A 17,540-nucleotide genomic window follows, 5' to 3' on the forward strand; every position below is an offset into this window, starting at 1 on the left:
TAGACATTTGGCTCCGGTAGCGTTTTGAGACATTGGAACTGATCCTAGACTCGAAAGAAAAAAAGTTAGGAAAATAACCTCTTTGGACTCTAAATTCTGTTATTGAGTAAATTGGTCTGAATGCTTCAATCCTCTGTGAGAAACTAAGAATAATTCATCACAATATTAATGTTTTTCATCAATTGTACATAATTTTAATTGATATAATAAGAAATTTAATCTTTGAAATGTTGCGAGCTAAATTTGTTGAATTGGGCTAAATTGACAGAATGTGTAAATGTTGTAAGTTAAATTTGTTAAATCAAGATCAAATTGACAAAATGTATAAACTTTGAGCACTAAATCTGTTACTATATCATATAAAATATGTGCAATTCACGGAAATTTTAACATTGTGATTAATTGTTTTTAGTTGCTGGCTTTTAAAATTGATAAAGATTGAATTTTCTGGTTTTTTCTTAGCAGGACTGATTTGCTCAATATTGAAATTAAAAGGAACCAGAGAGATCTTTTTACCAAAAAATATTGTTGTTGTGGGCCGTGTGGCCATTTATAGCCTACAAATTGATGCGTGGACTAAACGCTGGCGAACTATAGTAATCAAAGATCTGATATGAAGGGTGGTTTATGGAATAAAAAACTCACCAATCAAGCACCGGATTCCTTCTCTTCTCTATAAAAACAAATGAGTTTCTGAAAATTCAATTTTCTTTCTCAATAATTTTGGAGCAAAAACCGCTGAAACAAGGATGGGATTCAGGTTCCAAAATCTAAATCCCATGTTCAGATCATACCTCTCTAGACTCTCTTCTTCACCCAGAAATCTACACCCCAACCCCATTATAATTCAGTCGCTCAATCCCCATTTTCAAATTTACCCTCCTCAGGTCTTCTCTGATAATCCCATTTACAACATCCCCAGACGGTGGCATTTGGGTCATTCTCATGGTCACCATGATCACCACCACAATTTGACCAAGGAAGGCGAGAAAATATTTCGCTTGGGTCTGGGAGCGGATATCGGTTTAGCTACTAGTAAAGCTTTAACTGGCTACTTATCTGGAAGTACCGCCATCATTGCCGACGCCGCCCATTCGATATCGGACGTGGTAAAAACATAAGTCTTGTAAGAGGTTTATTTAATTAATTGAATCTTGGAAGTCGAGCAATTTAATTTTTGCTTGCTGGTGTTGTTTGTAGGTTCTTAGTGGAATTGCTTTATGGTCATTCAAAGCCGCAAATGCGCCCAAGGACAAAGAACACCCATATGGTTACTTATGATTGTATCTACAAGCTACTCCATTTTCCTTACTTTTGGTCATAGTTATGAAATATGAATGTTATGCTTATAAGATTTAAAAAAAGAAATTTATTAGGTTTCTTAATTGTCCTTGTTTTATTCTCAGGACATGGTAAGTTTGAAACTCTTGGAGCTCTGGGAATTTCTTGTATGCTTTTGGCTACTGCTAGTGGAATTGCTTGGCATGCTTTAGAGCTCCTAATTGTATGATTGGTTTTGTCTTTCTTCCTATAACTTATGGTTGAAAGAGGATAAGAATAAAATAGAACTCAATGTTAAAGGGGAAAAAAAAGAAAAAACTGAAATATATATTGATTGATAAAAATGGGGTTGCATTTGGATTGAAACTAGATTGGACCTCACAGTAAGTTAACCTTCTCTGTATACAGGGGTTACTGTCCACTGCTCCTGAAGCTGTTAATGGTCATTCATTGGTTCACGGGGATAGCCATCATCATGGAATTGATATGGATCACCCTATTCTAGCTTTGAATATGACCATTATAGCAATATGTATTAAAGAAGGGTATTGAGCTTCCCTTTTGGCTTTATTCTACTTTCGTTTCTTTTAACTTCTTTTTTTGCATGTCTGATTTCTGGTATTGATTTCTATATGTTAAAATGCAGGCTTTATTGGATAACAAAAAGAGCTGGGGAAAGGCAAGGTAGTGGATTGATGATGGCAAATGCATGGCATCACCGTGCAGATGCGATTTCATCGGTAGTTGCACTTATTGGGGTTGGTAAGAAGGCTTCTTTTTTGAATGTATTATTGTAGTTTTCCTGTTATGAGCTTGGTAAGCAATGGGAAATTAAATCCTTGCTTTAAATTTAATGATAGCTAATGAATATAGGCAGCTTTAGCATCTTTGCTGTTCTTTATCTCTGAACTTTGCTGATTCAAGTTGTGCTAATAATGAAAATAATTTTTTTATTGGTTAAGAATTTTCTGATTGGTTAATTATTCTATTTTATTGGCAAAAGTAAAGTACTGAGATTTACATGACTCCTTCAGGTTCATTTTACCTTTAAAGTCTCTCTCTCTCTATATATATATATATTGCGTTGGCGGGTTGGTTGTTGTATACGTACTAAATGAGTTTCACCTCCCTTGTCTGTCTCTCTCCCTTGAATGTTTAAGTCTCTTTGTGTGGATTTCCTTAAATTGAATTGTATATGAGTGATTTATGTGGATTTCCTTAAATTGAATTGTATATGAGTGAACACTGAATGACCTTATGCCTTGTCCATGGTGATCTAGGAGGCTCTATTCTTGGAGTAAAGTTTTTAGATCCTCTTGCTGGACTGGTTGTCTCAGGAATGATTCTAAAAGCTGGGCTGGAAACTGGATACCAGAGGTGCATTGCCTGTTGCCTCCATCTCTCTTATTGTTTGCTTTGTTGTGGTGTTATTTTAAGATTTTAAGCTTTCACAGCAATTGCAGCAATTCAAGAGGTAAATGGTATCAATCAGTATGGAAATAGTCAAGCATACTGTTTGCTTTAAGGTCTAAAATGTCAATGGCATCAATCAATACAAAAAATAGGCTTTCTTTCTTTTCGTTTTTGGCTGAAAATTTGGTATATTTAATAAGCTTTTGCATTTATTTTACTTATTTAATACCTGTGTTTTCATTACAGGTTAATGTTATCATGTTCGTATTATCTTTGATTGATTGCATTCAGCATTCTTATGTCACCTGTTTAGCTGTGTTTTAGCATTCTTATGACGCAGCTATTGATGATAATGACATTTATCTAAACTCCATAATTGACATATCTTTTTGGGCAACTTTGTAGCGTCCTTGAACTCGTTGATGCTGCCTTACCTACAGAACAATTGGAGCCCATAAATCAAACAATTCTACAAGTTAAAGGAGTCAAGGTAACTAACAAAAATTGCTTGCATATCTGTTAATAGCAGATACTGCTCTAAATGTAAAATAAATCTCAGTAAATTCACGTAATCAGTTAACGTATCATGATTTGTTGGCCTGTTGCATTTGGTGAAATGTACAACTGAGTTATTCTTTTTTCTTTCTTGGCATAACTTGTTCAAAATTGTTTGTAGGGATGCCATCGAATGAGAGGAAGGAGAGCTGGTTCTAATCTGTACCTTGATGCACATATTGTGGTGAGTTTTTAGCATATTTTTTACTGCCAATGAGTATTGCAAAGAGGGCATGATTGAAAAGTATAAACTTCGCCTAACTTTTGCTAAATTGAGTATATGGTCTTTATTTATTTGGCTATAAAATATCGCCTATTACTAAGTAATTTTCTCTTATTCTTCCAACCCGCAGGTTGATCCCTTTTCTAGTGTTAGTGCTGCACATGGCATTGGCGAAAATGTTCGTCACCAAATTCATAAATCCCACCCCGAAGTAACCGAAGTTTTCATACACATTGGTATGTTACATGACTAGTTCATCCCTAAACCAACTTTTCATTGTGGTAGTCACATTACCTATGGGCTGTAAAAACACTGTTTGCATTTCCAAATTGTTGGCTTAAAGATCAACTCTCTTTTTTCCATTTCGAAATTGTAGATCCTGCCTATGTAGAGTTCTCCCCTGATGTAATGGACCAAAATGAAGGTTCGAAGACAATCACGGAACAGAATAGTAACATGTCTGTCGGTGAAGGGAATGTTCAAGCAATTGTTTCTCATATTCTCTCATCAAAGTTTCCAAAGGTACGTCTATCCTCTCATTATGTTATAAACAAACCTGATTTTAAGCTCTCAAGGTTACATGAATTCTTGCAGAAATTTAAGGTCGAGCGCATCACCCAACACACCTTGCAAGGGAAGATGGTACTTGAAGTTGAGGTTACCATGCCACCAGAGATTATGATCCGGTAAACAAGCTTTCCTTCTCGTTTTAGATTCATAATTTGTTCAGATTTTGCCTTGGAGGTTCAAATTCAATATAAATGTTTGCGTAAATGCAGCGAAGCCATGGACACAGCGAAGGAAGCAGAGAAGGAGATAATGAAGGCAGCTTCAAACATTGTTCATGTCAACCTGCAGCTGAGATTGGGACGCCCAATTCCACAATTCAGATATATTTAACAAAACTTCCAATATTCAAGAAACCAGATTTCTCTGCCCTACCCTTAAACCTAGTTTGCTTTGCCCTACTGTTCCCCACTTTTGCAAAATGTGAAAGAGAAAAGAAATTACTGTTGCTATTGGTATATCTTGATTTGCTTACAAATAAAAAGGAGATGAAAACTGATATAAAATTAAGAGCCAAAATGATCAGATAATTGTAGTCTGAATTTTTTTAGTCTACATTGTATTGTTTCAGAAAAGGATATCATCATTTCAATGGCTCTGAATCAGGTAATAATATATATTTTCATAAATAAATAAAAAGACAGTGAAGTTGAAGCGAGGAAGAAGGCTCAGAAGGATCCATTGGTGATTTTCTAATCACAAAAGGGCGAAAAAACCCCCTTCATAAAATAGGTAGTTTTCAACATCACAGCCTCCCCCATCTTCTGTTATTGAAAACAAATCCAGAAAAAAAGATAATCAAAGCTTCAGAAATTCATCACTTGGAGAAGAAAAAAAAATGTAAAGAGAGAGAGAGAGAGAGAAGAAGAAGAAGAAGAAGAAGAAGAAGCGATTCCACGGCAATTGCTTCAGCTGCGGGCGTAACTATAAATAGAGAAAAATTCAAAATTAGGGTTTAGGGGTTGCGTTGGTGAGGGGCATGCTTAACTTCGATTCTCGGAGTCGGCGGATAGCTAATTGGGTTTGGGCTTTGAAGGGATCCCTTCATAATCTGAGCTTTAGCTTCTTCGTAGTTAAAAAGCTCATTTGTTTATTTTATTTATTTAATTTTGAAATGGACTTTTTCTATACAATAATCATTTTAATTGAAATAAAATATTTAATATTTTAATTATGTTTGATAATCATTCTAATTTTTGACTTAATATAAAATTTTAATAAAAAGAAAAAAAGGTGTTGAATAAATAATTAGATAATTACTTATCGCTAACATAGAAAATATTAAGTTGAAATTATTTTAATTAAAAATTTAAATAAACTATCTTTTAAAAAATATTCAAATTATCATATTTATCATTTATTCAAAACTATCCAAAATAATATAAAATATTATACTAACAATATTATTATTATTTTTTTTTGAAAATGCCAGCTGATACTATTAATAGAAATAGAAAGTAATTCATTTATAGGCTTTAAAACTAATGACCCTATAACTGTCCATCCCTAATTGATCACCAAAATAATGCTTTGAAACTCACAAAAACAAAACAAAAAGTAATGGAAAGCACACAGAACAGACACAAACTTGGAAATGAAACCAAACAAACTCAATCTTAACAAAGAGAAAAGCCAAGCCTAGAATCCCATTCTTCTCTAGCATTTTAAGCAACATCGTTTGTGCATCAGCGACTTAAGAGACAGATTACCCACGAACAACCAATTTCTGACCTTTCAGGCCCCAGTCTCTATCAAAATCCTCGAGTTCATCGGACAGACCAATCGTCACAAAGTCCGGACTCAACTAAACCAGTTATCCGCCATCATCTCTGCCACTCCTATCGCAGTTCACCAATCCTTCCACTGCATGCGGTACTTCCTCCATCCAGTATAGGGGGTTATCATATCTCCATCCTTCCATCGCCATCCCATGTACCGCTTTATTGGCTTCCCTCGGTACAAATCTAAAACACATTCTTCTAAAATTGGGTGTTCTCCCATTGATTTCTTGAATCATACTGCTAATACATGATCTATCTTCTTTTGTAGAGTTTAGTTTTCTAATTACAGTTAGCGCGTCTCCCTCAACACATATATCTTGAAAACCTATTTCCTCGGCCATAGTAACAGCCTGCAAACACGCCATTGCCTCGGCTATAACCGGATCTGAAATATTCTCCCATGAGTAAGTACACGATGCCATCACCAATCCTTCTTTATTCCGCGCAATGACTAGTGAACATGATATTCGAGAATATTGATTAAAAGAAGCATCAAAATTAATTTTTACAGCATCATCAACAGGTGGTTCCCACACAAATCTTTTAGTCTCTTGCCTATTCTTCAATATCTCACCCATTTGCGTTATTTCTGAATAATAAGCATTGATAAACCTCACAATTTCATGTGCTCGCTCCCTTATCCCTTCATGGGAAATTCTGTTGCAATTGTACCAAAGAGCCCAAAAAGAAATAGCTCTGATTTTACATGCTTCATTACTATAATTCTCAAACTCTAATGCTAACCATTTTTTCCAATTTGATTCTCTGTTGGTAGTTGAGTTAGTCACCCCCAACTCCCGCTGTACCTGTTGAGTAAAAGTGCAATCCCGAAAAAGATGGCTCACCGTTTCCTCTTCTGCTCGGCATATTGGACAAAGCGTATCCACCATAAGCTTATGGGCTCTCAGGTTATGCATCGTGGGCACAAATTCATTAGCAACCCTTCACATATGTATACGAATCTTGGTTGGCACATTAAGAGCCCACATTTTTTTAAAGAACTGAAATAGAAATTCATGTTGTATAATAGAATCTTTCATTGTAATTAGCCATTTATATCCATTTTTGACAGTATAAATCCTTGTATTATTGTCTCTCTAAATTAACGCATCATGTGGTTCATTGCTTGCCAATGGGATCAAAAGAATTCTTTTCAGCTGCTCCTCTCCAACTAATAAACAAATAGCATTTTGCTTCCAGGTAACAGATTCCCTCTCGATTAAATCAGACACCTTAGAATATCGAATATCAATATTCTGACAGTACACCCTACCATTTTCAGGCCCTGGCAACCATGCATCATTCCAAATATTTACTGCAGTGCCGTCCCCAATTCTCCAACCCACCCCCTCCTCAAGGAGTCGTCTAGCTCCCCAGATACTTCGCCAGATATACGAAGGGTAAGAACCTAATCCTGCACTCATGAAGTCCCCTCTTGGGAAATATTTTGCCTTCATTACTCGTGCAAACAAACAATTAGGCTGCGTAATAATTTTCCACCCCTGTTTCGTCAATAGGGTCATATTAAATGTCGATAGTTCTTTAAAACCCAACCCCCCTTCGCTTTGGGGACACACATATCACTCTACTTGCACCAATGAATGCCTTTATTGGTTTTTGAATTACACCACCAAAACTTACACGTTCTCAAGTTCACGACAAAATGAAACTGGAAACATAAAACACTGCATCGCGTAGATCGAAATAGCTTGTAAAATGGACTTTAGAAATACCTCCTTACCCCCGGACGATAAATAGCGCACACTCCAGTTATTCATCATCTTAACAAAACGTTCTTTAATTCTAACAAAACATGCTTTTTCCTACGTCCAACCATTGTTAGCAATCCCAAATACCTCTTTGGATTATTAGAAATTTGAACTCCCAAGATTCTCCTCACTGATCCTGCATTTCTTGTCCAATGTTCCCACTGAAATAGATTAGAGACTTGTCAAATTAACCAACTGTCTCGACACTGTTTCATACTCATTGATAACATTTTTTTATAATATTTGCACCCTTAATCGATGGCTTTCTAAACAACACACTATCATCAGCAAAAAATAAATGTGTCACCGAAATACCACTTCTCCCCACCCTTGCCCCAAAAAGCTTCCCTTCCCTCTTGGCCATGTCAAGTAACCGCGAAAACCCTTAAGCACAAATTAGGAACAAATATGGACTTAAGGGGTCTCCTTGCCTCAACCCTCTTGTAGGCCAGAACGCATCCCCATATGCCCCATTAATCACCACTATATACGATACACTAGTGATGTACCTCATTATAAGTGATATCCAATCCTCACAAAAACCCATTCTACTCATCATTTTCTCCAAAAAACACCACTCCACCCTATCATACGCTTTTCTCAAATCGAGTTTTAAAGCAAAGCCACCATTCAAAGTCCCTTTTCTTCTTTTGAAAGAGTGCAAGATTTCATATGCCACAAAAATATTGTTTATGATTTTCCTTTTTGGCACGAACGTCCCTTGGGTGTCATCGATACAATAGTTAAGCATCCGACGAAACCTATTGACTAACAGCTTTGAAATAATTTTATATGTTACAGTATAAAGGCTAATAGGTCGAAATTGACTCATAGTTTTTGGTGAATTCACCTTAGGGATAAGTACAATGTTTGTATGATTCACCTCTTTTAAATTCCGTCGACCATTTAACACATCCAAACAATGCATAGTAACATCATCTCCTACCACATGCCAATACTTTTGAAAAAATATTGCAGGAAAGCCATCCTTACCCGATGCCTTAAGAGGAGTTATGGTTGTCATTGCCTCAACAACCTCTTCTACTTTAAATTCCATCATTAATTCCTCATTAAGCCCTTCCGTAATACATGGTGATATTACCGAGAGTAATCTATCGCAGTTGCTAACCTTTTTTGACGAAAACAAATATTTAAAATAGCCTGTAGCAATTTTAGATATCTCATCAAAATCTTTAACCCAACTCCCAGAATCACTCTCCAGCCCCTTAATCATGCTCTTTTTTTTTTCGATGCACTCTTATGAAAAATGCTGTGTTTTTAACCCCCATCCGAAACTTGTTGATTCTCGCCCTTTATTCCTAAAATAATTCCTCCCTGTCAGCTTCAAAATTCAACTCCAGTTTAATCTCTGTAATCTCTGCCAAAACTACATCATTAATCTCATCTGCACTTAATTCAAGTAGTTTAGAATTTAAAATTGTCGTTCGTCGCTCCTTTAATACTTTCTCATTTTTTCCCAATTGCTCAAGCTTACTTCCATCTCTTTTAACTTCACCAAATTATTCTGCTCAGTTGAGTTCCAACCACTTTTAACTCTCTCTTCAAAGTCATTATCCAATATCCAATCAACATTGAAATGAAATTGGTACTGTCTTTCCCTAAATTGTAAACTCCCATCCCCATTTGTATCCACAACCACCGGGTAATGATCAGAAAAGATATGTTGCAAGTGGTTCACCGAATACCCTGTAAAAATTTCCCACCATTCTGGATTAGCTACCTCTATGTCCAGTATTTCCCTTATATTATTTCTAGGTAACCTACCTCTCTTCCATGTGTATCATTGCCCAGAAAAACCCAAATCGCTCATCTCACAATCTTCTAGCACTTCCCGAAAAGCAACCATATGTCTTTCCTCTCGAATTCTTCCCCTTTGTTTCCCAAATGAGAACAGAATTTTGTTAAAATCTTCCAGAATCAACCATGACTTATTATTCTCTCACTTCAGATACTTTAATAACTCCCACGAATCCTTTCTAGCATGCTCCACAGGCGCTCCATAAAAAATCGTGAATCTCCATATTGCCATATCATTCCCTCATCCTCCTCCACTTTAATATGAGACTTTGAAAAACTTTTTAATGATATATTCAACCCCTCCCTCCACCCTAACGATAAACCTTGTCTCGTCCTTTCCACATCGACATCAATTCCATACTCAAACCTACATTGCCGTATAATTTTCTCCTTACAATTCCTAGTAACCTTTGTTTCTAGAAGAAACAAAATTTGAGGCTGAATATGTCTCAACTTATTTTTGAGACGTCTAATGGTCCGTGGCTGCCCCAAACCATAAACATTCCAACTGAAGATTTTTATTGTGCCCAGTTGGCCTGCTTGCTAGCGGCCGCTGATATTTCATTTCCCATTCCCATCTCCAATAACCCCTTATTGTTAGCAAAATCACCCACTTTTGTATGAAACCTTTGCCTCTTCTTCCCATCAACAAACTCCATAAGCAAATCTTCTAACTCTGATCCTACTATCCTTTCCTCAAACTACCCTACCCTATCTTCAAAACTCTTATCCATGGGCTTTCTTATATGTTGAACAAAGCGACCATCCGAACCCTTTTCTTCTCTATGATCACTTCGATTGGTTATATTAGCACCAAATCTCCTCTCCCTGCTTTCCCCATCGATTTTCATTTTTGCCCACCTATCAGTCTGATAACACTCTAGAATAACATATTTTTATGTATTAATTATGTATTTATTCTTAGTATGATCCTGCTAATTTGAGCTATTTATGATATTTTATCTCATAGGGACTAAATTTTAGGCAAAAATAAAATTAAGGGCCAAAAGCATAAATTTAGAGATAAAATGGGCCAATGTGCGACACAAGAAAAAGTTGGTGCCAAAAGTGCAAGCATGGAGGAAACAAGGGTTGAAATGCAAAAAGAAGAGGTTTTGTTCTATCAGACTCTATTTTAATTATATTAGGATAATTAATATTAAGATAATTATTAAGGATTATTTAATTTTAGGATTTAATTTTATTTATCTTTAATTATCTTCAATTAAAGGTATTTATCTTTTAGGAGTTTAAGTAGGATTAGACTATCTCCCCCAGCACTATAAATAGGGGGTGAAGTGACTCAAAAGGCATCCATCTTTTTCTGTAAACACTCTCTCCCCAAAAGTCTAGGCTTTTGTTCTTCTCATATTTCCTTTCAATAAAATCTCCATTTTTATTTTATTTATTTTCTTTTCCACCACAACCATGAACCACTAAACCCATCTAACCGAAAGTTGTCGATATTCCCCAAAAAGGGTTCTTGAGGCTTAGAGTTTGTACTTAGCCTCCTCACCTAGTATTCATCATTTCTCTACACTACGGGGCTGACGCTTCCGTCTATGTCCCTTAAGAAGTAAGCTTTTCAACGTATGCAAATGTGGCCGCTTTGTATGTTTTGGGAAGGTTGCACAGTCAGTTCGTTAGCTTACTGCACCAGGGGTTGGCGAGCCTAAGAGACAAAATGACGTGGGATTCGCCATTGAGAAGCGTTGATCTAGCATAAGACGATCCCATAGAAGTGATTGTTGGCTAGAGTCAGGTTCTATTAAATCGTAAGTCTAAATCCTTGGAGCTGGTGGTCGTAGGCGTCCTCTTCCACTATAACTAGCTTATTCAGTTTGGGAAGGATCATCTAAAGCCAAGGATTGAACCCAAGGCGGAACGAGACAACTGAAGGCTGTAACCTCCCATAAGAACTTCTTTTCTCTCAACTCTATTTTTAATTTATCAAATTTTTGATTCAATATTCTTAATTCTGTTTTTATTTTATTTTTCGTTTCCAGATCCAAACATTTAATTCTGTTATTTTTTTATTTTTTTTCCAGGAACACATGTTTTCTTGGATAAGATTCAACTTGGGATTTCACGGAATAAGATATTGTGCAAATCCAGTCCCTGAGGATTTAACCTTACTTCCCTTTTACTATTCTTTTTCATTATTTATTAGAGATAGGATATTTTTGGTGCTTTCAACGACCGCATCAAATTTTGGCGTCGTTGCTAGGGACTGACAACGTAGTAATCTTGTTTTTTGTTTCTTATGACCAGATCTGCTCTAGGTACTCTTGCGTTCGATTCAGAAATTGAGAAGACTGCTAGAGCCAATCGCAGGGAGACAAAGTTACGAAAAAAACAGTCAACGGTGGTTAGAACTCAAAGTAACCCACCGTCAGAAAGCGAAGTCACCGGCAAAGCTGAGTCCAGGGTTAACGAAAACCCTACTCGAACACTTGAAAGTGAAAAAGTAGAAGTCGACTCACCAGAAGAAGTGCTTAACGCAAGGGTTAATGAAAACCCGAATCTAGCACACCAACTAATGGCTCAAACGATTCGACAACTTGTCGAAGCTTCGATAGAACAACCGCCATTGTACATTGCGTATCCTACTGTGGATACCAATTTTGAGTTGAGGTCTGGTCTAATCCAATTACTGCTAACTTTTCGTGCGTTGCAGAATGAAAATCCCCACAAGCATCTAAAAGAGTTTCAGATGGTTTGTCTTAGCATGAAACTTCAAGGGGTAACTGAGGATCAGCTTAAATTGCGTGCTTTCCCTTTCTCCTAAGCAGATTTCGCTAAGGAATGATTATTTTATTTACCCCCTGGATCTATTACAACTTGGGCTGATCTATCTCGTTTGTTTCTGAATAGGTTTTTTCCAGCGTCTCGAGCAGCTGAACTGAGAAGAGAGATCGTTGGAATAAGGCAAAAAAAGCTGAGTCCCTTTACGATTATTGAGAGCGGTTTAAGAAGTTGTGTGCAAGCTGCCCACAATATGGTATAACGGAGTAATCTCTCCTCCAATACTTTTACGAAAGTTTGAAGCCCATAAAGATGAATATGGTAGATGCCGCTAGTGGAGGAGCGTTGGTCAACATGACTCCCCAACAAGTGAGAGACTTGATCTCCACGATGGCTACAAATTCTCAGCAATTTCGAGCCAATACTGAACCCCCTAGAAGGGTTCACCAGCTAAGTAATTCAACCTTAAAGGATAAAATTGGTGACTTACTAATATGATGAACTCTCTTATTGCAGAAAAAGCGAAGATAACCCGGTTATACAAAATAAGTGCTACATCTGATCATGCAACTGATGCATGTCCCAGTTTGTGTGATGATACCATGACCTATCTGGATGCTGTGGAAAATTTCCCTAGGCCGCCACAAAGGCGATACGACCCCTACGCTAATACCTACAACCCAGGGTGGAGGGACCATCCTAACTTAAGTAATAAGGCCAATCCATGAAATAACCAGCCATACCAAAATCGGTTTTCGCAACAGCCGCAAGGTTCAGGTAATTCTCTAGAAACCATGGTTAATAGGTTGGCAACTAATGTTTTTGATTTTCAATAGCGAATCCAACAGCAAACTCTTAATTTCTAAAAAGAGATGAAAGATTTCCAACAGAAAACTATACGTCCATCAGAGAGTTGACCACATTGATCGAGAAACTGCCATCCAAACAGAACCAAACCCTAGACAAAATACGAATGCAGTGACGTTGCGAAGCGGAATGGTATTAAAATCGATTCTTGACAGGAATCTTGGCTAAGAAATCGCCCAAGAAAAACCTGAAAAAGAAGAATAGGTCCAACCGAAGCCTCCATTACTTAAAATTTAACCTCTATTTCTAGAACGATTCAACCAGTATCGAAGATCAACATTCTACTGTTGGACGCCACCAAGCAAATACCGCGGTATGCTAAATTTTAAAGAGCTTTGCACCAAGCAAAAATTAACTGGTAATGAAAGTGTGAATATTGGTGAGATTGTATCCTCAGTGTTACAGTGAAAAATACCGGCAAAATGCAAGGATAGGGGCACGTTTGCAATACTATGCAAAGTAGGTCATCTGGGAATTAAGAAGATTATGTGTGATCTAGGGGCTTCTATAAATGTAATGCCATATTCTATTTATAAATCACTTAATGCGGGGTTTTTGACAAAAACAGGTGTTATCATTCAATTGGCGGACAGGTCAGTCGTGCATCCAGAAGAAGTCCTTGAGGATGTTCTGGTAAAAGTTAACGAGCTTATTTTCCCTGCAGATTTTTATGTGAAAAAAATGAAGGAGGATAGCACTCCTGGATCTTCAGATCTCCTGCTGGGTCGACTGTTCCTTAGTACAGCTAGTACTAAAATCGACGTTCAAAGTGGAACTCTCACGATGGAGTTTGATGGAGAGATCGTAAAGTTTAATGTCTACGAAGCCATTAGCCATCCAAGCGAAATCTTGAGCGTAAATCGTATCGACATAATTGACACTTTAATGGAAGAGAATTTTGAGTTAATTTATGGAGATAATTATGAACTTGATAAATTTGAATTACTTAATGAGTTATTATCTCCAAATACTAAACTGTTACCTTCTGTTATATAGGCACCAGAGTTGGAGTTGAAACCGCTTTCTGAGCATCTAAAATATGCATTTTTGGGGAACGGTAATACCTTACTAGTCATAGTCTCCAATAGACTTTCCACGCACGAAGAGGAAAGTTTGGTTCATATACTAAATATTCATAAGGAGGCGATTGGCTGGACCATTACAGACTTAAAAGGGATAAGCCCTTTGACGTGCACACACAGGATCTACTTAGAGGAAGACATGAAACCGAGGCGAGAGGCACAAAGATGGCTAAATTCGAATATGATGGAGGTAGTAAAAAAGAAAATAATCAAGCTTCTGGACGCTGATGTAATTTACCCTATTTCTGACAGTAGGTGGGTAAGTTTAATACAAGTCGTGCCCAAGAAAACGAGCGTGACAGTAAAGAAAAATGCTGAAGGTGACTTGGTACCTACCTGAGTACAAAATGGGTGGCATGCTGCATTGATTACAGAAAGTTGAACTCATACACTAGAAAAGATCATTCCCCTATTCCTTTTATATATTAAATGCTCGAAAGATTAGCCGAAAAAACTCACTTTTGTTTTCTTGATGGATACTCAGGTTTCTTTCAAATTCCAGTTGCACCGGAGGACCAGGAAAATACCACTTTTACATGCCCATTCGGTACATTTGCGTACAGAAGAAGGCCATTTTGTCTTTGCAATGCGCCAGCCACCTTCTAAAGATGCATGATGAGTATATTTTCTGAATATGTGGAAAAAATTATCGAAGTTTTTATGGATGATTTTACTATATATGGGAATTTTTTTGACATCGAGATTCGAGACAAAAGGGGATGCGAGAATTTAGTGGCTGACCACTTAAGCAGAATAAAAGTATCTCTTGACGACATCCCTATTAAGGAAGAATTCCTTGATGAGAGCCTATTCTCGACCGAGGCACATCTCCCATGGTATGCAGATATAGTAAACTTTCTAGCCACAGGATTGTTACCCACTAAGTTAGCACGTTTCGTGAGGGACAAGCTTAGACGCGATGCTCGATATTACATTTGGGATGACTCATACTTGTGGAAACACTGTTCAGGCCAGATAATACGAAGATGTGTTCTAGAAACTGATGTAACTTTTATTCTTAATTTTTGCCATGTTGAAGCTTGCAGAGGTCACTTTGGCCCTAAGCGAACCGCTCATAAGGTGTTAGAATGTGGGCTATATTGGCCCACAATTTTTCAAGACGCATATAACTTCTGTAAGTCTTGTGATAGGTGCCAACATACAGGTAACATCACTAAACGAAATCAAATGCCCCTTTCCTCGATTCATGTATGCGAAATCTTTGATGTATGGGGCATCGATTTCATGGGCCCATTTATTTATTCATTTAGCAATGTATATATAATTCTTGAATAGACTATGTTTCTAAGTGGATAGAAGCAAAGCCTACTTACAATGATAATGCCAAAACTGTTGTGGAGTTTTTAAAACGAACTATTTTTCCAGGTTTGGCACACCTCAAGCCCTAATCAGTGATCGTGGCACCCACTTTTGCAATAAGGTCATGGAGGCACTGTTGGCAAAATACGAAGTCCACCACCGTATAGCTACGACTTACCATCCCCAAACGAACGGTCAAGTCGAGGTCTCAAACAGGGAAATCAAGACTATTTTGGAGAAAACAGTTCGTCCCAACCGAAAGGATTTGAGCCTTCTGCTAAATGACGCACTTTGGGCCTATCGGACTGCGTATAAGGGACCGATTGGCATGACCCTGTATCGACTTATTTTTGGCAAAGCTTGTCACCTTCCGGTCGAATTGGAACATAAAGCCTATTGGGCCATTCGACAATGTAACATGGAGTTAGAACCCGCAGGAAAGGCAAGGAAATTAGACATCCAAGAGTTAGAAGAAACTCGCAATGATGCCTACGAGAATGCTCGCATTTATAAAGATAAAACAAAGTTGTTTCACAACAAGAGAATAACTCTGAAACATTTTTCAGTAGAATAAAAAGTTTTACTTTATAACTCCGTGTTAAAATTATTCCCAGGTAAGCTTCGATCACGATGGCAAGGATCTTTTATTGTTACTGAAGTGTTCACACATAGAGCGATTGAAATAGAGAGTGAAGAATCTGGAAAGCGGTTCGTAGTCAATGGCCAGCGGTTGAAGCCATTTTGCGAGAATTTTCAAGCCTACACGGTTGAGAAATTCCATTTGGAACCACCATAGAACCAATAAAGGTGTCGAGCTAACGATGTTAAACAAGCGCTTGTTAGGAGGCACTCAATTTTTATTTATTATTATTATTATTTTATTTACTTTATTTATTACTTTATTTTATTTTATTATTTATTACTTATTTGGATATTAATAAATTTCTCTTCTTTTGCTTAGATAAAACAGAGCGAAAATGCGAAGAAAAAGGAAAAAGCTAGAAAAATAGAACCAAACAGCCCTATCCATGGTACCAAACAGCCTATATTCCAGATACTATTCCAGATACTATTCCAGCCCAGAATGCCTGCAGCCAAACTACCCTATTCCTGCAGCCAACCACCCTTATCCCTGCACCCAAGCACCACCCCTCAGTACAAATTAACCCCCCAACCCTAAAATTTTAAAACATTTTTTTCTCCTTTTCCCACAAGACCACCATAGCCGCCGCTCTTCCCTCCACCATTCTCCCTCACCATTGATTGCCACCACCATGGTTCGGACCCGTAGCCGTGCCGCCGTCGAGCCCTCCTTCACCATGAACCCATGACGGCGCCGATTTTTCGCACCCCAGCCATCATATGCGATCGACAGTAACAACACAGAGAGTTTTTCTAAAATTTTCTACCTATTTATTTCTTTTCGTCTATATTGAGGACAATATGCTTTCAATAGGGGGAGGTACTCTTCGTTATTACTGTCATTTTCTGCTGTGATTTTGGTTGTTGTTGCTGTTGCTGTGATTATTTTTGGTTGGTGTTGCTGCTTGAGGCTCCATTTTGTCCATATTTATTTACTTTTTTTAGAATCTCCTGCCTCGTTTCAAGCCCAAGATTTTTACCAAGAATTGCCTACTGTTTGACCTACAAGCATGATTCTTGTTTTCTGAGGAAATTACGGATTTTTCATAATTGATGCCATCTCCACTGTTTTATTCTTATTAGGCTAAAAATAATTGTGATTCATAGAGTTAACTTCATCTTGCTTTTCGTAAAATTAATCAAGTTTAATACAAAGTGGACACTTAATATGTTTGCATGCTAAAATATTTTCATGACTATTAAGGTAATTACTGAAACTTATTTTTGATACTTGATTATTTTTTTCTCTAAAGTCCTCATAAAAAAGTTATTATTAAAATGTCGTTTAATGCTTTCGTGGTTATGAGTGCAACTTAAAAACGTGACAGAGTGAGTAACCAGGGTAGGGTGCTTGGGTTGTCATCCTATTTCGCTTCAAAAGGTTGTGTGACGTGTTAGGTAAAACTCCGGTAATCGGAATTAATTTTTAAGAACATGTTGAGATGAGTAATCGGGGTGAGGTGCTTGGCTGTCATCT

At 37.3% G+C, this 17,540-nt stretch overlaps 2 protein-coding genes, 2 non-coding genes and 1 pseudogene across 4 annotated transcripts; 2 read left to right on the forward strand and 3 right to left on the reverse strand.

The window, feature by feature from the left end:
• Positions 1-597: 597 nt before the first annotated feature.
• LOC105790809 (metal tolerance protein C1) lies at positions 598-4,545 on the forward strand. The gene is made up of 12 exons (XM_012618580.2): positions 598-1,109; positions 1,201-1,270; positions 1,407-1,504; positions 1,690-1,826; positions 1,928-2,043; positions 2,562-2,658; positions 3,100-3,184; positions 3,371-3,433; positions 3,603-3,708; positions 3,849-3,994; positions 4,067-4,158; positions 4,252-4,545. The coding sequence occupies exons 1-12, from the start codon at positions 750-752 to the stop codon at positions 4,370-4,372; spliced, it is 1,491 nt and encodes a 496-aa protein (XP_012474034.1). The 5' UTR covers positions 598-749; the 3' UTR covers positions 4,373-4,545.
• A 10-nt stretch (positions 4,546-4,555) lies between these two features.
• On the reverse strand, positions 4,556-4,633 carry LOC128032310 (small nucleolar RNA Z155). The gene has a single exon (XR_008188437.1). It is a non-coding gene; the product is annotated as a small nucleolar RNA Z155 (small nucleolar RNA).
• A 66-nt stretch (positions 4,634-4,699) lies between these two features.
• LOC128032309 (small nucleolar RNA R41) lies at positions 4,700-4,797 on the reverse strand. Its single transcript, XR_008188436.1, has one exon. It is a non-coding gene; the product is annotated as a small nucleolar RNA R41 (small nucleolar RNA).
• A 1,055-nt stretch (positions 4,798-5,852) lies between these two features.
• LOC105793142 (uncharacterized) lies at positions 5,853-6,737 on the reverse strand. The gene has a single exon (XM_012622069.1). It carries the CDS (start codon positions 6,735-6,737, stop codon positions 5,853-5,855), a length of 885 nt encoding a protein of 294 aa, XP_012477523.1.
• An 8,718-nt stretch (positions 6,738-15,455) lies between these two features.
• On the forward strand, positions 15,456-16,217 carry LOC105790810 (uncharacterized; annotated as a pseudogene).
• Positions 16,218-17,540: the final 1,323 nt, after the last annotated feature.

The sequence above is a fragment of the Gossypium raimondii genome, chromosome 8 (genome assembly GCF_025698545.1).
Source record: "Gossypium raimondii isolate GPD5lz chromosome 8, ASM2569854v1, whole genome shotgun sequence".
NCBI classification, from domain to species: Eukaryota; Viridiplantae; Streptophyta; class Magnoliopsida; order Malvales; family Malvaceae; genus Gossypium; species Gossypium raimondii.

Excerpts from the sequence above, each read along its gene's own strand:
- LOC105793142 (XM_012622069.1), bottom strand. The coding sequence starts at position 6,737 with ATGCATAACCTGAGAGCCCATAAGCTTATGGTGGATACGCTTTGTCCA.
- LOC105790809 (XM_012618580.2), top strand. The coding sequence starts at position 750 with ATGGGATTCAGGTTCCAAAATCTAAATCCCATGTTCAGATCATACCTC. Across the intron at positions 1,505-1,689 it reads ATGCTTTAGAGCTCCTAATT|GGGTTACTGTCCACTGCTCC; the intron begins GTATGATTGGTT and ends CTCTGTATACAG. Across the intron at positions 3,185-3,370 it reads TACAAGTTAAAGGAGTCAAG|GGATGCCATCGAATGAGAGG; the intron begins GTAACTAACAAA and ends AATTGTTTGTAG.